We start from the raw sequence: 24,582 nt of genomic DNA, 5'->3' as shown, positions 1-24,582 counted from the left end.
TGTTACTACTCTGCTTAGAGAGTCACTGTTGGAGATAACAAAAAAATTACTTATCCCCAGTTCAACCACTGTTCGGACCTCACTGAGACTTGAAGACATCAGTCAGACTTTGCAGCTGTACATCACCCCATTCCTGCAGATCCTTGTTGACTAATTGGCGTGCCCCCAGTACAGCCCCAATTTGACAAGTGAGGTACATACGAGGGTGCCCAGGAAGGCATAACAAGCCCCCTTTTGAAATGAAGGTTTTCCCCTTCAGTCCTTCTGACTAATCAATCAGTTCTCATTGGAATCGCATTCAGTAGCTCAAAAGCAAAGCTTGGTTAGTTATGAGCATTACTACGTGCCTCAGGCATACTGTTTCTGAAGGATATACTTTTATTTAACTGCGTACTTCACATTGCTAAGTCAGAACTTGTTGTCGGGAGGTCATTTTTGCACATGGCTACAGCAGAAAGCTAAAAGCAGTGATCTGTGGTAACATGTGTATAACCATCCACCAATAAACCCTTAAGGCATTCTATCAAAGTGCAGTGCACAACTTTTTCAGGTGCACAAAATAAATTAAAAACGCCTATCCAGAGATCAGGTCGACCTGAAGTTCTGTACGAACACTGTATCCACGCTCAGGCAAATCAAGAGACAATGAGGCAGCAGGATCGTCTGTGAGGTTACTTCCACTTGCATTATGACATCAACAACACAAAAACTCAATATCAACAGGAATGACTAATGTCTGTAATTTCAGCAGACACGAAGAAATGAAGTGTACTGTGCCTGTGACAGATCCGGTTGTAAGAATCTAGCAGTGTGGGCGTGGGTTGGTATCAACCCAACATAAGAATCATAACTGCCACGCTCAGAAGAGAGAGAGAGAGAAATGGAGTCGAGTACTAATGCAGAGCTCATAGCTTTGTGGAATAAATTAGCATAAAGACATGAACATGCTGGTAAAATACCTGTCCTACTTGCTCCTCAAGTGCCGACTACACTGCTTACAATCTACCATTGAAGATTACCACATCCGAAGCGATATTTAATCGCCTATTTCCTACACTCTTTCACCTTTTTCTTAACGCCCAAGACCACGTAAAAAAAATACATGTGGGTGAACTGAAAGCTGCCTGCACACGTCACTCATTTGCAGCATAACGCAACACAAGTACTATAATCAACCTGTTCACAGTTGAGGAGAGCAACTTACACTGATGTAACCCCTAAAATAATAAGATACATGGGCCGCACTATATTGACCAAGTTGAGGCCACCACTACTTACCTAGTTTATGGAGGATGAAGAATGGAGTCTAGGTGCTAGTTTTGTACAGCCAGCCTTTTCAAGTGCTCCATGAACACTTGCAAACTGACATCATCAGTGAAAATAATGTCGCCTCCAGGGGGCGGCCCATTGGCTGAATTATATGTAGCTGAAGGATTCAATTTCGCAAGTAAGAAACGAGCTTGTGACCCATGTTGGTCACACACCACTAACCTTGGCACAGGGAACCGCTCGTGGATAATGGCTTGTGCATCGTCATGTGGCGCTTGAAGCAGCTGAGCAAACGCCGCATGTTCTGGATGCCTGTGATAGCCTGCATTTCTCCATTGCGCTATAGTCATCCCATGGAAAACTACACTGAAGTATGCGTCCAACAGCAGGATTCGGTCGGCAGCAATGGATGATACATCCAGCAGTGCCGGTTCTGGAGGTGAATTGAATGAGTAAGATAAGACAGATGGCTGGATCATGACTAAAGAGTTCGTTACAGTTTCGCGACACAACACCATCCGAAAATAAGCCGTTTCATCGGGGCTGTTGTTGAAAACTTGTACAAATTGAGACCGTCGCAAATTAAACATAAACTGTGGGAATATCGCAATGGTGGGGCCAAAATTGAAGGAATGTGGGTCATCTTTTCTGTAATCTCCAAACCTCGAAGCTAAGCGAATAAGCGATCGGTCAAGCCACCGCGTCGCATCAAACCCATCTTCCATTTCCATTTTGTTAGAAGCTAGACGTGCCATGACCACAGCGGCAGCTTCTTGATCAAAGCTGCCAACTAGTTCCTCCAGCCCACCTGTCGTACCCGCTTCAACCCATTTCCTACAAACAGTTGTGCAAAGAATTCTCATGTCTCCTTCAGGGTGCTGATAAATAGTTAGAAACTGAAGGAAAAATTGCTGGCCAACTGCTGTTGTGGGCCCAGATTGTGTCGTTGGGTTGATATCATAAAATACAGTCAACGTTGTACTCCGATCCAAGCCGCACAATTTCCAAGCTGTAGTGCTCCCTTGACCAATCACAGTGTCCGAACAAGATACACCTTTCTTCTCAAATGATGAGCAAGGGCCAATAACTCCCTGAACCTTAATCTCCTTGGAGCAACTGACTTCAAAGATCCCATTGAATGACAACTGAAGTGCGTGATTTCCCGATTCGAACACCCGTCTAAACGAATCTTTGAATATAGAATGGCCGAAACTTTCGGCTAAGACAACTAAACCGCCTGTCCTCTCAATTGCCACCTTCATCTCTGCGATCCCAACCTGCATTGTGCACTTGATCAGATAAAGATAGATAACATTCCACCTATTCCATAGCATTGAGAAATAAAACACTGACAAATAAAAAGGCGAATCCTATCGTCCACGAGAGCAAATACATCAGCACTTCAGGCTACATTCAAAGGATCCAATGACTGGAATTTCGAACTAAAATCGTAGAGATAGTAACAATCGGTATTACACAATCAAGGGTGCAAACCAAGCGTCGACTGGAATTCAAGAGTAGTGTATTAAATGTCATGAATTAATGCATGTCAAGTAAACTTTAACCAATTTGGTCCTGGTCATGATTCCGTCTTCTGTTCTCAAAGTTTGAAGTAGAGAAGAAGAAAAAAAAGAAAAGAAAAGAAAAGAAAAAAGACCCGAGGTGTGAAACAGTTTCTATAATTTTCATCGAGCAGACAAGGCCCAATTCTAAAAGAGAAACCTGCGTCAATGGAGCGAAGGATAGCAAACTAATTCCGATTCCTGAAGCTGAAAAAGCAAAGAAAGAGACTCACCTGATCAAGAGCACATGCGAAAAGATCTAGGACGTGTCCTTGCACTACCAGCTGCTTCGCCAACCCTTCATAGAATTTGACGGCCTTGTGGTAAAATGGCACAGTGTCCATGTCAATATCCTCATGCGATCGAATGGGATCGGAAAGCTCTTTGGAGACAATAATTCCAGATCCCACAGTGCAGGGTCCTCCAACAAAGGCCATAATTCGAGCTCCAGTCCCCGGAATACACGCGCCGAGAAGGCCTGCTGCCACTGTCAGCGCAGTCCCCGTGCACCGAACAGCCCTTTCGTCCGAGCGAAATGGCCACGAATCCTTCTGGAGGTCATCCAACAGGGTATTCAACGTGAATTCGCAGTCAGACGCCGGAAGCAAAAATCTGTTGACACTCGAAGCCGAGATGCCCTGGCCTACTCCGACGATCATCCCCGCAGGCAGTGGAGGCACCCCCTTTGCAACCCTCCTGCTGCCCGATTGGTAAGTCCAAGCTGCTCGAGGATTTGCTCCTTGGTCACATCCTTGGCGCCACGAAACACGTAGGACTTGGGGCATTCCGAAAACCCTAGCTCGTGCACATATACCTGCGCTCCAAATGTGATAAGCCCTACCAGAGAATTCTCTGGCACCAGCGTGAGCGCCTGGGAGAGCGACGCCTTCAAGTAGCCCAACTCCTCCTCAATCAAGCACGTATCCAAGAGAAAGAGAAACACGGGCGGCAATCCGCGCCCCCCGGTCAACTTGTACTCGACGCTGGCGCATTGCGGATAGAGCTCACCGGGTTGATTAGTGAGCGAGATGGAGGCGTAGTGCTGGGGAAAATAGCAGCGCTGATAGCAGAAGAGGCAGATCCACATCTTGGCGTCAAAATCAACTCGGCAGAAAGGATTTAGCACAGCTTGGCATGTCCTGCATCGCAGCGGAGGATAGGGCAGCAAATTCACTGGCGGAGCGGCGTCACTCGCCCCCTCTCCATGATGCAATGGTGTCACGACGGCTGCAAATGGCACGGTACACTTCGCCGCCTCGATCTTGGTATTGGGCCAGACGTTCCAGGGCATGCGCACCCCCGTCGCTGCCTCCACTTCTGCAAACCATTCGGCCATCAATTACCCCCACTTGGCGAGCGAAGTCAATTCCCCAGCAGTGATTTCGAAACTCGCCCTCTCTCGATTTTTAGCTCTCTCTCTCTCTCTCTCTCTCTCTCTCTCTCCCTCTCTACCCCTGCCCTCTGTCTCTATTTCTCGCCTCGCACCCACAAAAAAAACTTATCACAACAGACACACGACCCACACAAGAGCAGTGCCGATCAGGAAGTTCATGGCCAGCATGCCAAATCAACGCAATAAACGTAATTAAATGAGCAGAATCAGTATCAGGAACCAGACTCACAGAATCAGCGAGAGGGTGAGACAGGTGCACCAGCAAGAGCGGGCGCTCTGCCCAGGCTGCCTCCGACTCAGTCACGCTCTCAACCTTACCCTGCTCACAGAATTTTGTGTTTTTGCCAGTTGTAATGAATCCATGTATTTTGCTGAATGACGCTGTCATAAGTGAATGATTACTCGCGTTGTGTTGTGAGGCGGAGGCTTGATCGGTGTGTGACATGCACTCCAGATTCTAGTATTAGCAGTGACCGAGTCTCGGGACATTCCTGAGCGCGATGGCCAGGCCCTTTTCACTAAAACTACATTGTGCCGTATTATTCTAATGGTGTTATTCTTTTACTGGTCCATGACTTAGTCTATTCAGCCGCCATATGGTTAATTTACACTTGTTATTCTTGGCTGCTGCTACGACTGCACTGGACAACATTCTCCCTAGCCCTGGCAATTGAATCACCACGATTCCACTGCACAGCGTTATTCCTCCTTTCATAGCCTATTCAGCCCCCCTTATTCTCTGCAGTGGGTATCTCTCCAAGCTTAAGTAGTCATTCTCTCATGCGTTGGTGTGATGCATACAATCCAGTGGTAGCCATGCGTATCTCAAATCACAACCTGCTGCAGCAAACCGTAGATGCCACAGCTCCATCTAAGTAAGCACACACGAGCACTTCGCATTGATATTCGAGAACATTTCAGTTTGCCATTTGGTTCATATAATGCGGCCAGTCACAAGATGATGAATATACAGGACGAGCATTAGCCTCTTTGCATTGCCTGGTTACTCATCATACCATTGGAACACACTACTTGTCGGGGAACAGAACCAGCGAAATGTTTAATACCTCCATTTCATCCTGTGTCTTTCTTCCTTGGCGCTCTAAACTCCGCGGAACTGTGGACCAACCACGTTGAGCAGATCAGACCTTACGAGCTGCGAGAACTTACGTTTGTACTTAATATTTAGAGCACTAATATACATGAAACCAACACCTTTACAATCACTATCTGAGCAATGCTTGTGCACTTGTACACACGCGTCTTGTGTCGTAATAGTTTCCAAATTTATCGATACACCTCATCAGCTTACCGACTAGCTAGATTCTTTCTTAGGTAACAAGAGAACTGGTTACCTGCCTCTCGGCAGCCAGCCAACGTACACCGTAGCCACCCATAACAAGTATTTCAAATAAAGGAATTAAAACCAGATAAATATTCATCCACACTTCATGCCTGGTCAAGCGATGCATGAAGAAATTTACTAGGAACAAACTGGAGCAATAAAACTTGTATTCCCATGTAACAAAAATCATACAGGTGACTGCATTATATTCATGAATGTGGATAATATTGCGACAAAATGGTGAAAAAATTACACCAGTCCCAGAGAGGCTTCCCCACCAGCCATCAAGAGCTCCAGTTCCTACAGATATCCGGCAGCACCAACCTTCAACCCTCTCAAATTTCCACTTTTCAAGTTAGCCAACACAAAATAGACAATTTTGCAGGCGGAAGTGTTCGGATTCATAGTAAAGAGCACTAATAAAATCTGTTGGGTATGCTTAGTCGACATGCCGCATTCAAATGAAGCCTCCTTTCATTTTGAAGAACGCAAATTTCTAAAAACAGTTGCAATGTACAATATGAACATGTTTCCGTAGCAAAGAAGTGAAGTGCCTTAACGTGCATACTGATGTTCCATACTCTTAAGTATCAGCAATGGTAGCTTGTTGTCACAACTGTGCGAAGATCTGTTTGTTGTCTCAAATTAGCTGTCTCAGTACCTTACCCCACTGCAGATTCGAATGTACACTCTGTCATCACGTTGAACTGGATGCATTTATTATCTTCCTGTTAATCTATTAAAATTAAAGCCTGTTCCAACAACACAGTCTCGTTTGATTCCAAGGCTTACTGGCTACTGAAAGGAAAGGGCTCTTTTACAAGCACATATCAACCAAAATATTTTATGGATAATTTATCATATTTCGACATTGTTGGGAGGCCTGTGGCGCACGCTCCTTATTTACTTTCCAGTTTTTCATGTTAAGAGACATTTTCGAGGATAATAACCTGGGACTAACATCTGAATTATGCAGAGCTGAGGCAAACAGCAGTGACTTTGGAGATGGCATAGCTTATTCCACTGAATCAATTGCAGTTGGTATACCTAGTAAGGCTCGCACCTCATCCATTTCAAGTGCCTCCAACAAACATCATCTATCCTTCTAACACAAGGCGAAAATATTCCGACTTATTCTAAACGATATGTTAATGCAATCTAACAGCCTTGAGTAAAAAAAAAGCAAGTAGAAGCTGAAAGACTTACAGATCTATCACTGGAAGGGAAGAAGAGAGGGAACTTACATTGCAAATTTTGTATAAAACATCACCAGGATCTCTGAACAGGACGAACGACATGAACACCTAGTAACTTGCCTGTTTGCTCTTTTGCCTCGATGTGATTTATCTATTTATTTCTAGCAAACCTCCACACCTGCCACGAGAAAATAATCAATCATTCCAGAAACATGAGACATCAAAAAATGCTGGAGATATATTCCTTCACACAACTGAAATGACCGCTATTATTAACCGTTATCAGTACAACACTCAAAGTATAACGAAGACCAACAGTACTCAAATTTGAGCAGAGAAGAGTAGGGCTCCTGCATATCAATTGCTAAAAAAAAAAAAAAAAAAAAAAAAAAAAAAGTGAAAATGAAATTAGATGCCTACAAAAGATCAAGAGTCGAGAAAAAAATAGCAGATGCCACTACCAATGATCAAATCAATTACTGTTAGAAAAGCTGCATTAACTAAGGAATCCGCATGGAGAATGCACACCTGCCTCGATTGCAAACCTTAAGAAACTCGAAAATCTCGGCAGCATAGAGGCGATCACCTCTAGTGCCAATCCATCCGCAACGATTGTTTAAGTCCAAGCATCCAGCTGAGACTTTCAAGATTCATCCTCGTTAGTTTCTGCAATGGGCGCCAAGTTGCATGAGAAGTACCTCGTGCAGATCTATGTGTTCAACGCCCCCACTAGATGCACAAATTGGGGATGCGCGGACAATCACTCGACAATCGAACCCTTCATTCCTTCTTCTTAACAAAGTGAAATAAAAAAAATACTGCACTTCATAACGTCTACGACCGTTACCTCCGCATCCAAATTCTATAGACCCCATTATTTGAAAGTACAAAGCAATAATCTTTCACCCAATTATAGAGAAAAGTGGTCCGGAACAAAGAAGAACAATTGTTAGGGTTTTGGAGTATCGTCAATAAATAAGTAAGCAGGGGGGCGTCAAAAGACGATCAAGGAATAGGCGCTTGCCGGCATCAAAATTACCTTATGCACGCTCTTCACTGCATTGTTCAGAATGCGGTGAGATGTGATTTGGCATCCCTTGAAAAAATTGGGAGGGCAGCTGGAGTAAATTGGACAGCAAACGAGGGATGTGAGGCAAGTCATGGGATGACAAGCAGGTGTGGAATCCAGCTCACTGAAGATGATTCCAGGCCCAACAGCTGTGTCCATGATCAGCGCACTTCACGCCGAACTCAACCAATCCTCAAGATCGCAGTTCTTACTCTGTGTGCACGGATAGGTTGGAGAAAGAATGTGCTTAGAAACATAGTTTAATCGTTACAGCACAAGCCCTCAGAGAGCACAGAGAGCGAGTCCAGTAAAGATTCCGGACAGACTACAATGCTAACTGCTTACATGGCTCAAATGTGTGAAAGGCAAAATCGGAGTAAAGAGAAGCACAGTTGGTGCACTAATTGAAAGGGACAACATGCAAGCGCTCCACCACATTCCCACTAGAAGATGTCTGTTGCAGTATGTAGACAAGAGCAATTGATGCCTACGGCAAACAAGTGAATGCATCAGTGCGGTTCTTCCAAAGTAGCCTGATCGGTGGCAGAGGAGATGCCAGGTCGAATTCCACGGTGATGTGAACATCTTTCGGGACTTGACAGATTTATACTACAACTGGGAACGATTTTCGAAAATCAGTACTATTTGAACCAGGTGGTGTTACACAGATGCAATTATGCTCTTCACAGCGACATGCCAAGGACCAAGAAATATCCTGCTGCATCATGATTCATAGGGCTATATTGAATAAATTCTTCATAATTCCGAAAGCTGCTGGACATTTCAATTCAAATGGCATTTTCTCACACGAATTAGTGTCACGCAGCCAAACAGAATGTCGTTGCGTCGATTCGCACAAGTCTTTCAGTTGTATATAGCCAGGCTCGAACTCATGGATTCATCAGACAACTCTGGTTCCAAAATAAAACATTATTTGCCCTGCATTAGCTCCTATTTGCGCGGGGGAAAGCAAGTAACCAAGTGGATTCTAAAGCATTTCAGAAGGACCATTTGTGGAAGATAATGTTAGTGCAATTATATAACTAATCACGCTGTACTACGTGAATATGGACGATAAGTCAATTGGGCTGATTCCAAATGACTTGCACCCACGATGCAAAACCGGGGACATCATTTTGCACAGCGAAGAGCATGTAGTAGCCCGCAGGCGCTACCGCCGCGTGGGGGGGAGCTGTGGCAGTGATACTGTACTCGTCGACGTCGGTAATGGTCACCATCCCAATTGCAAGTGCCAACTGCCGTTGCCCTTGCGAGAACGAGTGCGTGGCCCAGGGGGTACTCGCCAGGCGCAGCTGAAAGCCCCCTTTCGGCGCTGGCACCGTTACCGTCATTACGAATGTAGACCCGTATGCTATCTGGAAGCAAACAGTCAGAAATGCACACGTATGTACATCATTAGTAAACCAGCCTCAAACATTGACACACGATGCTTACTACAATCGAAGCTAAAAGGCATACCTCAGGGTTGAGCAGAGCAGTAGTCACCTGGGAGGGAGCTGATTTGACGGTGGGCCGCTGAGAATCGAAGCTACTATGCAAGTAATCGGGCAAAAATGCTTCAACTCGGAGCTCAGTGGGATATGGCTCCTTGAATGTGTAGAACTGGTGCGTGTTGGAACCGGCAACCAGAATTTGGGCGCTGGGCAACAGTACCGCCGTGGAATGGTACATCCTGGGAATGTAGGTCCCTGCTTGCACCTCGAAGGAGCGATCCGTTGGGTTGTAGATCACGGGGTTGAGCGCGGGATCGCTGGCAAATTCCCACCCTGCAGAGCCTTTCTGGGCTCCGTTGATGAGCAGCACGCGACCGTTGGGGAGCAGGATCATGTCACTCATCACGCGTGGGAAAGGCATGTTCAGCATGGTCCATTGTGGATCGGCAGCCGTTGCTTCCAGAAGCCCGCACGTCTGAGATGCGGGGTACTGCGTTTTGGGGTCGGAGTAGGCATTGTCGTTGGCACCCCCGCACACCAGAATGGTAGCCTTGGTGAAACCGTCGGCATTGTCCAGAGGCAGCATCACGGAGGAACCCTGCGTGGGGTAATTGCGGGGTTCACCTTCTATGGAGGGATACTTGCGCAGGATGTTCCCAGAGTTGGGGTCAAGCAGAATAGAGTCGCGCCGAGCGAAGATAAAGACATTGCCGGAGGGCAACAAGTGCAGAAACGGGTACAGATTCTGGTCGTCTCCGAACACTTTGTGGGTCTCCTGCAAGAAGGGTAACGCCACCTGACCCGCCGGCCGCCCTGGCACAAACTCGTACGTAAATACATTCTGGCCTCCCACCACCAGGATAGATCCATCCGCCAGCACCTGGTTGGTGGCATACCATCGCCGTGTCTGCAACGTAGTCGTCGAATCTTCCGCCCAGTCGCAATTAGCTCCTGCACGCGCAAACGGCGCTCACGTTTAGCGGTCACTATACAAAATGTGCCCTCTTCATACAACAAACTATCTGTATCATCGCGGGTCACATTGTACAGTTAGCCTGGACATACGAGAATGATTGTACCTGAAGCGCAAGGCTTGAAGTATCGAATTTTGTTGGACCCGTCGAAGTCCCCTCCAGTTTGTACAAGAGTGCCGTCCGCAACGACGGCTCCCGAACTGCACCAGGTATCGGTTTGGATAGTCAGAGGACGTACTGTGTTGGGCCCTGGCGTGAATTCCACCGAGTGCGCGAAGCAGTCATATGGCGATACCTGCATTGGTCCAGTAATGCATACACCATTCCACGCAATTATCAACTGAAACAATTCGGAAGGATAGCTCACTCAGTTCATCCTGACACCTGCTTTGATCTCTATCTCATTGGTTGTAAATGTGAGCAATCAGAAGGTTAGGTGGTGAGTACCATTTCGGAGGTGCTGTTGCGGCAGTTGCCATCGGCAAGCCTGATGTGCGACGGGCCCACGTTGGTTCTGTCCAGGAATAGCACCGTCCCGGTGTGCAGCACCACGGTGTGCATGGACGCTATCCCAGAGTCGTTCATCAGCAGCTGTTCCGCCCCCAACCATCATAGCAATAACTGTTTTTTACTCGAAAGTCCCATGAACCTCCCTTTCCATTCAGACACAGATCCTAAAAGGGTCGTACTGACTGTGACATCTATTTCAGCCCTACGCTACTATGTTCACACAAGCATTAGCTGACACTGTGAAGTCGACTTTTACACGTTTGGGATGACATGAATGACCAACCTGCCAACTGCCTGGGGCCGCCATGGCCATATGAATCAGAAGTAGGAAGACTGCGACGCGAAAGCCGTGCATGATTAACACTTTCAGGGTTACCAGATATAGCTGATGTCCCTGCACATGTAATGTCACATCTACAGTCAGCGTCCAATTAGTTGAGCTCAGTATGTGGTCTCTGTAGAGCTGATTCTCAAACCAATAGTATTATAGATCTCCCCACACTCGCACTGTGGAACTGTGATGACAACTTTATAATGAATTCCACCCACATTCAACCGAAGTTTCAATGAAGAAAAATGATCAGTCATGTGTGAGTCGTCTTGCATACCTGTAAGTCTGCTATATTCACTAATCTAGCTCCTCATTCAGCTCTAGAATCAATTTTTCGAGTAGCTGATTATACAGCTCAAAACGCATTTCACGAGCAATTGATATCAAACTGTAGTGAATGAGTCACTCTTGCAATTGAATTGGTAACTGCCAATCGCAACGTCTTCTCCACCTCATACTAACCCCGTTCTATATCAGCTGCTGGTTAGATTCCTCGCTCACAGCTGGAAAATCCCTCCAAACATGTTCTTACATCCAGATATGGTGGCGGTCAGTGCAACCTTCGTCAAGAACTCCGAGTGCAGCGCCTGCTGAGAAGACTACTGGACGACTTCCTGAGGCCACTATCTCTAGTTCAACCACATTCGCAATCAGAGACGTCAGACGATAAATAGTCTGCGGGTGCAACTCACTGTATCACCTCACCGACACGAAGCACTCCACGAATCGCAACAGTGGTCAGCAGCTTGCGGCCATGAAACGACTAACATTCCAGACGGCAAAATTGCGGCGGGACCACTGGATACCACGCTTAAGGAGCGAAAGCTGTATGTTGCAGACTAAAACGACTACATCATTTGAACTGTGCGAATGAGAGGGCAGCTGAAAAACCGCTTCAAAAGAAATATGCTACTCTTGGGCACGAGAACAAGGGAATGGTATTGAGGGAGTGTGAGGCAGCTGTGACTACCAATTCGCACAAGAGTCAAAACGACCTGATCGCCTCGGATACAGATAGCTACTTATGCTGGACTCCAGGTGGTGGCTATCACAGAATGGGCGAAACAAACATGAAATGCGACACAGCTGCCTGTATTACTCGTACTGCAACGCGGTTAGAGAAGTGGACATAAATGTAATGAAAGCTAAGTGTAGGGGGATGAAGTAGGGTTGATCTCAAGTAGACTCGTCCTGGATTGCTGAGAGAGACAGTTTGAAAATGTCGACAATGATCGCATGATTAAGTGACCATATAGTCTATGAAACAACTACTGCAGGCTACTCATTAATGAGCCCTTGTGACACTGCAGCAGCAGAAGTTTTACCAGCTGACAGGCATCCAGGAGGGACCCTTTCTGCAGATGATTCTTGCACTTTCACACTGACGCACAAATTCTTTTGCTTCAATTGACTTCGCAGGGGGAAATGTTGAATGAATATCTCGGATTATAAGAAATGACTCCACCAACTCCATCTGGCTTTCAGAGTCGAGAAAGAAACGTGAATGTAGGGTCGTACAAGTTGACCCCTATAATGCATAATGCATCTGCTATTCTGTCGGCACTTCGCCTGTCTGGGAGCCTTACGAGCCCCCCCCCCCTCCCCCCTCCACTGGAAGACTGATTCGCGTGTCCATATTTGTGATTTCGCCATTATTGCATTTCCAGTAACTTTCGGTGCACAAGTTATCAATTCCACTACTGCACAAGAAGATCGAGGTCAAGTTTAGCATCGAAGCAAATCATCGAATGATTTTCCCTTTTACTGTGATCTTTCGAGGTTGCAAGCGTGTGGGCGAAAATCCGAGACGAGACAATTATACGGTGGTTTTCAAGTCTGCCATTTACCACATGTCCTTATTCTATTATACTGACAAAACCCATTGTCATTAACGTGCCTGCATTTCAATAACTTACATGCTTGGAGCTGGCTCAGGATCCCGATCCATACACGCGACCCAGAACAGACCCCAAACCACACGAGTAAATATTTTGGCGCTAAGAACACACAGCTAGCCCTTGAATTACAGTCAATCGAAGAGAGAAAAACTTCATCTTGGCACACCATGAATGGGGCATATGGCTAGGGTTCATCCCCGTGCCACGCGGTAACAAAGTTGCGTGGCTCAGCCTTTATACGTTCTACGAGAATTGACAAGAATCCTGAATGAACTGGCTGTGTGGAACCTGAATCGATCGCTTCAATTGCAGCTGCCAGGGCGATAGGGATAGCGAATTAACACTTCGCTTCCCTTAAACCACTCTGACAACCTCTCTGATAAGAATGTCCCGCAGTCGTACTTCCGTTTTGGGATAATGAAGCGAGAGACTGATTGTGAGTAATTGAAGTGACGCTTCGCGTAGGCTGTCACAATACTACGGCGCAGGCTACAATCACCGCAGACAACGTTGAAACTGGACAACATCCCCATTCATTAAGGTGGTGTTTCTGTTTCTGATGTCGCCAGTCGACCTCGGCTCTTGATGGTTTGAATGCAAGGGCGCTTCGAAGTATGTCCGATCAGACACCGATCAGCATTCCCTTCGTCCCTGCTTCCCTCCCCTCCACTCCCTCGAAGCTAGTCAGCGACGAAGGCGATGAAGACGAGCTCCGTGTTGTCTAGATTTGCTGCAACACTCACTCTTCAGCTGCCCTCTTCATCTCCAAGTTTCAGGTTGAAGGCTCCGCTAAACTTTCGCTTTTTTTTCTTTTTTCTTTTTTTCTTTTTTTTCTTTTTTTTCTGGAGTCGAAAAGCTCTATCTTAACTTCCACTTTCTCTTCTGGCCGTCGCGGGATCTAGCTGAACTTTAGCTTTTTTCCCTCTTTTTTTCTTTTTTTTTTTTTTTTTTTTTTTGTTTTCTTTTTCTAGAGGACTTTATGGGTAGAAAATCTTCTTCATGGCACAAGGACTATTATTAAGGAACCCCTTTATTATTTTTAATATATTACAAAGCTAATTTTCCATGATTCAGATTGACAAAAATATCTTCTTCAAGAAATTTACAAGATTTAGAAATTATAATCAACTCACATAACAATTTCAATTACAGTGGTAACAGCCATTGTGTTTTGTTCTAATTAACACAGCTATATGAAACCAAGGTTTCTACCAGTTTTGTTTTAGCCATGCAATTTTTTCAATATGCTTGTGTAATTTTTGGTAGTAGTATTTGAATTGTGATTCATTACTATGTTGAAATATTTTGCACGATAATAATTAATATTAACACATCATTTTAAAATAAAAACTAGGGGCTCGAGTGTGAGTGTATGTAAGTATGTATGTATAAATGTATACATATACAAATGGATGTTAGGAATGTTTTTTAAAATAATAATTTTATAGATATAAGGTAAATCTAAATTTTATATTAATTAAAATATTTTGTTATAAAATTATTTTTCCATTATTTTTCATTATTATTATAAAAGGAAATAATAATAATGAAATTGAAATTAGTAGTAGTAGTAATAAGAATAAGAATAAGAATAACTGGTATACAAATATTCTTGTCGCATTGCCAATTACAACATTCAAAAACCAACCACAGAATTGGTTTGTAGGGTGAAGAAATTATCAATTATACTAATCTAAGTATTTCGATCACACGTATTTTTTAAAACTCACCATCAATGAAGAAGTCGTCAGATCCTCGAATGCAACGCTTGTCGAACCTGGTGTTGTTTTATTGTTTTCATTTCAGTTAGAGCTTGATGAAAAGGACGCAGTAGCATCGAAGGAAAGCACTGGCAAGAGCTGCTGCGTCGGCCCTGGAGTAAGGCTGACGGACCTTTGTCTGCAGTTTCAGACGACGAGAGTAATGAGAAGCCAGGAAAATTTCCACTGCGGTAGCTGAATATAAGGATAGTACAGCAAGTGAGCTAGCGAGCAAGCAAAGGGTACGAACGAGTATGAGGATGGATGAGCGATCGAAGGAGGAGAGGAGGTATCAATGCAGTGGGAGGCTCATAAATGGCGATTGCTCCATGAAGTGGACACCGGCCTACTCACTTCCTCTTCCCTCCCTCCCTCCCTCCTTATACTTACTCCACCTCTTGCACTTCATCTTCTCCTTCATCATCTTCTACATCTACATCTATATCTATGTCTCCTTCTGCTTCACCACCTGCGACTACAATCTGGAGTGGAGCAGCGATTCTCGCAAGCATCAGGAAGAACTCCAGCTACAGTGTCGATTATTCATGAGGCCCGCACCTTCAGGGATGATCTAGCTGTGTTGGCAGAACCTCCACCCCCTCCTACCTGACCAGGTGGTGAAGCTTTCTGACAAAGCTGGCCTCCGCAGTCGAAACTCAGCCAAGTCTTTCTCGATAAAGAAGAAAAATATTTAAAAAAACAAAAAACGAACGAAGCAGCAAAAGAAGATGACTAAAGACGGGTGGATGAATAAACGATGAATGAGTGAAACCAAGAAACAGCTAACGCCTCTAGAATAACGAATGTTAGTAAAGAGCTTCTTCATTCTCATAGAGTTTCACTTTATTCTAAAATAAAAATCAGCATAACGTATCCAATGTATCGCAAAGCAAGAATAAGTTCAGAAGCTCATCTTTGTCGTTATGGCATGACGATATTAACATAGGATCCACAAGCTTAAAGCTGACTCATCGTTTCGAACCTCCCAGATTTGTTGACCAGCCCAGTCGAGGGTTGAATTGCAGCTTGCATTGCATCTGCAAGTTAAACTTATCAGCGGCAAGCTGGAATGCAGAACCGTCAGGATTGATCTCGTCCATTCTTACGACACAATATCAGGGATTGCAAGGGGAAGGAACAAACCATGTATCACGGAGTAGTGCGGGCCAACCTGACCGCCCTTTAGCACGACGGCAGTGACACACAAGAGTGAGAGGATTCCGACCAGAAAGACATTTGCATCCCCTGTGAACGGCGTTTCAGAGGTGACAGAAGCGAGGCACCACACCGCGGGCAGCGTAGACCACGTATTTGTGAAACAGAGCCTCCTCTGTTAGACGATGCTTGGAAAATGTCGGGCACCTTCTCTCGTCGCATCGGAATCCTCGGAAGCACTCGCTATCGGCTGACGGGGAAGCGAGATATGAGTAGACCTTGAATCAACTTGTGGAAGCATAGCAAGCTCCACACCGATCGGTCTCGATGCAGCCTGCGGAAGCAATGCAGGTCGCATGCAAAACCTTGAGGCTCATCAAGAACAGAGCGAAAGCTCGCGTTGCATGTCCAGAAACTCTTCATTCTAGCAGGGTTCATGATGTTTCAATCTTCGTGACAAGCACGTGCGTAATATTCTTGTTTTAAATCAAGAGGAATGTTAAATCGACCCCAGCATTTACCGAATCGACCAGCAGTCCCCAGTTCCCCGTCCTGACCCCTTGTCCCCGTTCTCAGCCACTGTCCCTTCATCCCTAGCCCCTGTTCCCAGCCCCCGTTCTCAATGCCTGTCCCTTGTTTTCACTCCTATTTTATAGAAAATGATATATAATTTTCAAAATAATTTATGTTTCTTATTTGGAAAATCAATCTTGAACCCCAAAACTTTCAACTATGGATTTTACACATGCTGTATATTTCAAAAGACATGTACATTACAAATTTCAGCTAAATTTTTTTAGATTCCACATGTACACGAAACACAATCAAGTAATCCAACAGTAGTTAAATTAAAACAAGGTGTATAATATTCTAATTGCAAATACAAGATTGCAATGCAACATCAACAACGTTTTAGTCACAAAACAATTTAAAAGGACAAAAAAAAAACCTCTAGCCAAGGTTATTGTTGTCATTTACAGTGATAAGGAATAGGGGATGGGCATTAGGGAACAAAAATATATCTGAAACAAATAATTGTTTTCTTTGTTTTTACTATCATAATTATTGTAGGTTAATATAATAGACGATTCTTGTAAACATGCTCACACACATTTATAATGCAAACAGATGTTCTGTAATGTTTTCTCAGATATTGATTTAAAAAAAAAAAAAAAAAAAAAAACTATAAACCTCATTTGTGAAACATCTTGAGTTGAATTTTAATAGAGAATCCCATTTTATTAGATGCTCAAACAATGTAATTTATATTTATAATACATATTTTTATTAGTTCTTTAAAATAATGAAGTCTCAATAAATACACTTAACTGATACTTTATATATATTTTGAATCAAGACCATAAAATTCATGTAGTTATATTTATATTTCTCGTTTGTTGCACTTTATGCTAATATTTATTTTAGTGTTTGTTTCTTTTAATTTTTTTTTTTTTTTTTTGGTTAGTTAATTTATTCTTTGTTTGATATGAATGAAATAGATTTGTATGATTCTTGGATATATTGTTTGTATTGTGATTCATCACTAAGCCACTTATTCTTATACATAAAGACTTGATATAACATAATATTCCTAGAGCAAAGCCACCCAGTGCAAGCACTCTGTTGTAATTACGATCAAATTTATGTCCAAGAAATTATAGTATTTCAAATCATTTTGAATTCGTGGATGATAAGAAACACATTATCAAATCTAATTAATTTAATTAAATACGTCATTCTTACATTCTTTAAAGAATTTCCCTACAATCGCAATGGGAAACTGACACATTCAAGAATCAGGAAATTCTTCATTTGACATAAATATTGTTAAATTGAATACATAAATGAGGATAATTCTGGAAATTTACTTCACATTGGGGGGGGGATGTACGTGGATAACACAGTCATGTCTTATCTAATAATATAATATAATGGACACGATGCACACCGGGAATGGGTTCTCGAAGAGAATGGCAAGGCAGCAGCAGCAGCACTTGGGGAACGGCTTCACGTTCACGTTCCCAAGGCATGGATCGTGTGTTCCTTCCTTAGCTCTGCCATTTGTGAGCGTTATGCTCAAGCTTGGAAGACACGGAGAGGTTCCCGTGGCACGAGGGACACACGTCAGCGCGGTGACGGGGTATCGCCCACGGCGACGGAGCTCCCACTGGGGGACAAATGTGCAGCAACGCACACCGTCGGATGAGGGAGTAAGAGGGGACTTTCAGCGTGGGTCCACGCCACGTAGGGAAGAGGGTGAACTGGGGTAGCAGTCAGGGGGGGGAGTCGATCCCTTGATCAGGTTCGGAAGGATCAGAGGCGACGTCGGTTGTGGGCAAGGGGGGGGGGGGGGGTTTTTTTGTTGGCTCTGCCACACCATAGCCGGCCAAGCCAGGCCAGGCCCAGCCATAGCCACACAGCTCCCTCCTCCAGCTTGCTTACCGCACACCCCCGACCCTCATCGCCATCGCCCTTCCCCATTCCCGCGAGAGAGGTTTTGCTTCGCTCATCGCAGTGTCGTTACTCTCGGTGTTGTTGCCAGGCAGGAACACGTCGCTCAAGTGCAGCAGACTGCCGGGGTTTCGCTGTTAGGACTGAGGTCGTTGTTGTTGCGGCGACGGGTCTCGGATCGTAGTGCGTCCCTACCCAAACGGTGCACCATGACCGGAGCTTGTGAGGGGAACGTGAGCGACGGGTGCGTGTGTGGAAATGGGTTTGGATGAGGCATGAGGGAGGCGCTAACAGGAGCTCGGTTGCAGATTTGTATTGGATCCTTGCTGTTCGGGGATATATGGGCTCCAGCTGTTGTGGCGTGCGCATCGCGAGCTGGTTGCGGGTGAGTGTTGTTCTTCATCTTCTTCTTGAATAAACGAAACGTAGTATATTTATTTTTTAAAATACATTAATCCAGCTAGATTTGGATTTTTTTGATTTCTTTTTGTGATTTTGATGGATTTTGATTTCGAAGAGTTGATCCGAGGAAGAATAGGTCGCGTTTCTTGGTGGCCAAGCGGAGTGTGATGGACGTAAAACGAGGGCTAGGTAATTTGAGAGGATTATCGAGTGGGGTCAAAATGGGATTCCAAGATTCGAAGTCAATTCTGTCAGAGCTGAAGCGTTTTTCTCTGAGAGTTAGGTTTTCGAACCTTCATCTCCGTTATTGTCACTGTCGCATGTAGCCAGCGGTGTGTGTGGGTTTTCATAGTTTGCCTTTCGAATGAACCTTGTTTGAATTAGGGTTTATTTAAAATGAGATGCTTCGAACTTGGCTATTCGGTTCAGTTTTTCAATTATGATTTCCGAGTCATCGAATCCCTTCTGGAAATGGAAAATTCCGTCCCTGTAAGTGGAGCATATTTTCGGCTTATTTGAAGGATTACGATAATAGAGATTAAGAAGCCGAATGCTCTCTGTATTGAAAATGGTAGCATTTAGTTAATGAAACTCCTGGGTAGCTGTTTTAGTTCAATCATGCTGTACGGTTGGTTACAGGAGGATTTGGGTCACTGGTTAAACTAGAAGGCTTTGGCGATAATGTGGCACAACGAGCTTCTAGTCTGTCGTTTTGTTTGGGATGTGGGTGGAGGCAGAATATGCTGGCAGTTAGAATTTCACTACCACTGTCGTCTGTTTGTTGTATCATATACTGCTGTTTCTTTGTAGGTGAATTAGAAGTTATGAGCCTTGATTACGGTTTCAAGAAGTTAAGGTTGGAAGCCGTGCATAGCTGAATCTTTATCTGGATTGTATGGAATACAGGAGGCCGAGGCGTTATTAGTATGATTATTCAAATTGTGTAGGGGGTGACATCGCCCACTCTTTTTGGGAGGGGCGTGTTAAGATCCGGGATCACCCTAGGTCCCCAGAGATGGATTCATGCAATTGTGTGGAGCCGCAATGGCCTTCAGACGATCTTCTGATGCGGTATCAATACGTGTCGGATTTTTTCATCGCGTTGGCTTACTTTTCGATTCCGCTGGAGCTAATATATTTTGTGAAGAAATCGTCCATATTTCCATACCGATGGGTGCTTGTACAGTTCGGGGCTTTCATCGTCCTCTGTGGGGCTACACATCTCATCAACTTGTGGACTTTCAGTCCTCACACACGTACAGTGGCTGTAGTGCTGACTTTAGCTAAGATTCTTACTGCTGTTGTATCTTGTGCCACTGCCCTCATGCTCATCCATATCATTCCAGACCTACTTAGTGCCAAAACTCGGGAGCTTTTTCTGAAGAATAAGGCAGCCGAGTTAGACAGGGAAATGGGGCTGATAAGGACTCAAGAAGAGACTGGGCGGCATGTTCGCATGCTTACACATGAGATTCGGAGTACGCTTGACCGGCAGACCATTTTGAAGACCACCCTGGCTGAGTTGGGAAAGGCCCTTGACCTCGAGGAATGTACTTTGTGGATGCCAACCAGGCTTGGTCAGGAATTAACGCTCACTCATTCACTACGACAAGTTGAACAGCAGATCACAGTTCCTATTCATCACACTGTAGTGAAGCAAGTCTTTAGTAGTCATCGAGCCGTTATGATTGCACCTAACAGTCCTGTGTGTCTAATTAGATCCCGCCAAGGTAAGTACAACATGGGAGATTGTGTAGCCGTGCGGGTTCCACTTCTTCCTTTCAACAACTTTCATTCTGATTGGCCTGAAAGTCACTCTAAGCGGGCGCATGCATTGATGGTTCTTATGCTGCCCTCCGACAGTGCACGAAGGTGGCATGTTCATCAACTACAGCTCGTGGAGACTGTGGCAGAACAGGTTTGTAGATGGTTTTTTTTTTTTTCCTCATTGTTGTTTGCTGCTCGGCTATCTTGGTCATTCTTCGTATTCGCACTTGTAATTTCTGATGTGTATGTTCAAGAAGTATGAAGATACCAACGTGGATATACTTGCGGTATTGGATGTTAGACGGCCTTCGATTTTTTTTATTTTTATTTTTGTGAATTTTAGAAGCCCTAAGATGTCATCAAACTCTAACAAGTCTTTTCTATGCAGGTAGCCGTTGCTTTATCACAGGCAGCTGTGTTGGAAGAATCTAGGAGAGCCCGTAACCTTCTCGTGGAACAGAACGTAGCCTTGGACATGGCAAGGCGTGAAGCTGAGATAGCAATCTGTGCCCGTAACGATTTTTTAGCTGAGATGAACTATGAAATGCGTACGCCTTTGCATGCGGTTATTGCTTTGTCTTCACTTCTCCAGGAGACACTTTTGACGCCCGAACAGCGTTCAATGGTGGACACTATCCTCAAAAGCAGCAACTTGCTAGCGACCTTAATCAACGATGTTCTTGGTTTATCTCGACTGGAAGATGGGAGATTGGAGCTAGATGCTCGAATTTTTAGCCTACCAAACGTCTTCAGAGAGGTTGGGAATGGCGGTTTTAACCAGCTTTGCTAAATATTTGTTGGTTGCAGTTGTTTCCATGTCCAGTGCCGTCATTATCAGCTTACAGAATGGGGAATTCAGGATATTTGTTGACTTTGGTGAAAGTTGAGATTAAGGAATATGAATAGTAGTTGAGAGCTATGTGCACCTATCTACTCTTGATGCATTGATAATTTCGGTGTGCAGGTTGTGAAACTAGTTGCTCCGATCATTTCAGTGAAGAAACTCAAGTCTGACCTGTCTGTGTCCAAGGATCTACCCGAGTTTGTGGTGGGAGATGAAAAGCGGCTCATGCAAATTCTTCTCAATGTGGTTGGGAATGCTGTGAAGTTTACGAAAGATGGCAGCGTGGCTATCCGTGTTTCGCTAGAGAGGGACAGAACAGATTACCAGAGAGAGCCTCGTTCTCTTAGGGAACCTCCTTCTCAAGGAGAGTACATTCCGCAGAGAGAATCTCATTCACAAAGAGATCTCAACCTGTCTTCAGGAGAGCAATGTTGCTACATTAGAGTTGAGGTATAGAGTTTTGATGTGGATACATTAGGAACATTCACTTTTAATTATTCTAAAAGACTCTGCATTGCGGCTCTAAATGGCCTTGATGTGCAACATCATTGGCAACAGAAGCTTATGTAAAGTATCTCAGCATGTCAATTGTATATTGATGCCTGATTACTGTCTTCAGTTTAATCATATTAGTCTTTATATGGTAATTTTTTTAGTTTTCTGACCAATCCATGCTATGGCAGGTGGTCGACACGGGTGTAGGTCTGAACCCTCAGGACATTGCCAACCTTTTCAACAAATTCATCCAGGCTGACTCTTCCTCTGCTAGAAACCACGAAGAAACAGGCCTGGGCTTGGCCATTTGTAAAAGGTAACTTTATCGGTCATCTTTTAAATGTTTAAAATTTTAATTTAATTGAATTTTTTATTTTTGGATATAGTTTTTACGGTTGTGGGTTTGTCTCGGCCACAACAGTTTCATCATCCTCAAGTTGAGTCTCTGATTCTCCTGTCTTGGTCTTTTGACCCAAAGAGGTATAGACATGTTCTGGTGTGGAATGGATTGTTCAAAGATTTATGATCAGATCATATGCACATCCAGTAACCATTCTTCATTCTGTGTACTGTGAAGAGATTCTAAAAATTGGATGAACGGTTTGACGATGCAGGTTCGTGTACTTGATGGGTGGAGACATTTGGGTTGATAGTGAAGGCTTGGGAAAAGGCACTACTGTTAATTTCAGTGTCAAACTTGGTCTTCCTGAGAAACCAAGTGAACAAGATAAGCAGATCGCTCCTTCCCCAGCATCAGTTCATTTACGAACTGATTTCAGCGGTGTGAAGGTCCTCGTGACAGATGATAATGGGTATGTTACTTGTATTCCTATTGATTTAGATTGTTGTTCACATCAATGTATGCCCTTTTAATGTATTGACTTTACCTACACATTTCGATGATAGCGAGTTTTCTCTGCACGCTAAAACGTTTTTGCTGAAATATGTGATGCACATGGGCTTCTTCAACTTCATGTGTACTGACTTCTTGATTGTGCGTTTGATTTACTTTATCTGCGTCCAGATACTAACTTCATTTTTTTGCAGAGTAAATCGCATGGTTACTAGGGGGCTGCTCATGAGGCTTGGTTGTGAAGTTACTGTCGTTAGCTCTGGCAGTGAATGCTTGGAAGTAATTTCTCAACCGGGACAAAACTTCCAAGTACTACTGCTAGATGTCTGCATGCCTGAAATGGATGGCTACGAAGTGGCTATTCGCATACAACAAAAATTTGCACGACATGAGCGCCCATCAATGGTGGCTCTGACTGCAAATACTGACAAGCAAACGAGGGAGAAATGCCTGGACTTGGGGATGGATGGCGTTATCGTGAAACCTATTTCATTGGAGAAGATGCGGATGAATTTGACAGAGCTTTTGGAACGAGGCTCTTTGACACCAGAAACCCGGCGGAAAACATGAGGGTCAAGGCACCTCTAAGACGTGTTAGTATTTTATTGTCGAGCAGTTCTGTTTGTGGGGCACCTTATTGCAACCTTGGACATTCTATGCTTCTTCCTGCTGAAGGATTGCAGCAAGACATGAATCCCTTCAAAAACTGCTAGTAATCTGACGGTAGATTTAATGTGGGTTGTTGATCAAATGTGCAGATTTTATTAAGAGATGGTAGGTTCGTGCAGATTTCATTAAGGGAGTGTGACCTGTAGAAGGTTTACTCTCTGTAAGAGGTGTAGAGGTTCTTCTCGTTAAAGAAGTGTTCCATAAATCTGTTAGCATGAGCATTTTAGGATTATCCGTCTGAGAATTCTCATCTGTATGTTTAGATGTGAATTCTTGTAAAATCTGATGGTATTCTGTCAGGTCCTTCAAGTGATGCCTTGTTAGGTCTTTGTTAGTAAGTGCTAGGCTTTGGTGGAAGGAGCCTTTAGCACTTGACCATGATCTTTGTTAGATTGTCTCCAATTGTGGGAGATAGTGTATCATAAGCACTCTTCATGGGAGTTGGTAAACGGCAAGCGGAATCGTCAACTTTGGTCCTTGCTTGAAATGTTGTGTGCGCATAATTTCATAGTTATGATTATTGTGTCATTGACGATTATCTGAAAGAAACCCGAATCATTGTATACGCACAATATGACTTTACTCGTAATCCTAAAATCAAAAATTTGAAATTTTACGTACATCGTTGAACTTCTATTTGAAAAGAACGCGACTAGATGTTGGTAATTGTCCCTCTAAAAAAGAATATTGGTAATTCTGAATGTACTATTTCACTGGCAATGGATTTTCAATTGTCTCCGAAATTCCTCCTTTTGCTTCTGTCTTTCTTTCTGTACTCATCTCGAGCGTACACTACAGTTAGACAAAAACCCAACGCAGTCGTAAGCTAAGGTCCAGCGCGATTCCCATGATGACATCTGACATCAACACTTGATATCCTCACACTTGCGGCAAACCGAATTGCCAACTCAAATCTGTGAAGGATGTATCTGTAATTCTTTTGAAGATACGATTAGGTTGTCATATTTAAGCATAGTCTACAGTAGTTAGTGCCCCTAAAAGAAAGACGTCCAGAACCAGAATTTTACCACAGAGATCAAAGGGGATCTATAATCAATTGGATTGCCTCAAGAGAGAGCCAAAAAGAATTGAACTGCTCTATTCCTGGATTACTAAAGAATTCTGCAAGAGTTAGACGCACACATGACGGTCCCAATTCGTGATATTCCTTATTGCTAGGATGTT

At 44.1% G+C, this 24,582-nt stretch overlaps 2 protein-coding genes, 1 long non-coding RNA gene and 1 pseudogene across 6 annotated transcripts; 1 reads left to right on the top strand and 3 right to left on the bottom strand.

The window, feature by feature from the left end:
* Positions 1-886: 886 nt before the first annotated feature.
* LOC112280146 (protein transport protein SEC23 E-like) lies at positions 887-8,419 on the bottom strand (annotated as a pseudogene). The gene is made up of 5 exons (XR_016501954.1): positions 7,805-8,419; positions 7,294-7,431; positions 5,825-6,943; positions 3,065-5,341; positions 887-2,546 (listed from the first exon to the last, which is right to left on the bottom strand). The product of XR_016501954.1 is annotated as a protein transport protein SEC23 E-like (transcript).
* A 154-nt stretch (positions 8,420-8,573) lies between these two features.
* On the bottom strand, positions 8,574-12,301 carry LOC112280147 (aldehyde oxidase GLOX). Its single transcript, XM_024515261.3, has 6 exons — positions 11,381-12,301; positions 11,056-11,166; positions 10,710-10,853; positions 10,368-10,557; positions 9,341-10,239; positions 8,574-9,210 (listed from the first exon to the last, which is right to left on the bottom strand). Exons 2-6 carry the CDS (start codon positions 11,125-11,127, stop codon positions 8,914-8,916), a joined length of 1,602 nt encoding a protein of 533 aa, XP_024371029.1. The 5' UTR covers positions 11,128-11,166; positions 11,381-12,301; the 3' UTR covers positions 8,574-8,913.
* A 2,295-nt stretch (positions 12,302-14,596) lies between these two features.
* LOC112280357 (uncharacterized) lies at positions 14,597-16,407 on the bottom strand. The gene is made up of 2 exons (XR_002969285.3): positions 15,905-16,407; positions 14,597-15,798 (listed from the first exon to the last, which is right to left on the bottom strand). It is a non-coding gene; the product is annotated as an uncharacterized LOC112280357 (long non-coding RNA).
* A 1,822-nt stretch (positions 16,408-18,229) lies between these two features.
* Positions 18,230-23,884, top strand: LOC112280354 (ethylene receptor 2). 3 transcript variants are annotated; one of them, XM_024515756.3, is made up of 8 exons: positions 18,293-18,752; positions 18,906-19,047; positions 19,676-20,687; positions 20,925-21,293; positions 21,501-21,830; positions 22,064-22,191; positions 22,490-22,687; positions 22,923-23,884. In XM_024515756.3, exons 3-8 carry the CDS (start codon positions 19,785-19,787, stop codon positions 23,296-23,298), a joined length of 2,304 nt encoding a protein of 767 aa, XP_024371524.1. In that variant the 5' UTR covers positions 18,293-18,752; positions 18,906-19,047; positions 19,676-19,784; the 3' UTR covers positions 23,299-23,884. The 3 variants fall into 3 exon arrangements, with proteins under 3 accessions (XP_024371523.1, XP_024371524.1, XP_024371525.1); XM_024515757.3 differs by having other exon boundaries at positions 18,346-18,752; positions 18,906-18,958; XM_024515755.3 differs by lacking the exon at positions 18,906-19,047 and having other exon boundaries at positions 18,230-18,752.
* Positions 23,885-24,582: the final 698 nt, after the last annotated feature.

Source organism: Physcomitrium patens, chromosome 3, assembly GCF_059467195.1.
Source record: "Physcomitrium patens ecotype Gransden chromosome 3, ASM5946719v1, whole genome shotgun sequence".
Taxonomy (NCBI): domain Eukaryota; kingdom Viridiplantae; phylum Streptophyta; class Bryopsida; order Funariales; family Funariaceae; genus Physcomitrium; species Physcomitrium patens.
The sequence above is the reverse complement of the archived record's forward strand: the minus strand, read 5'-3'. Positions and strand labels throughout refer to the sequence as shown.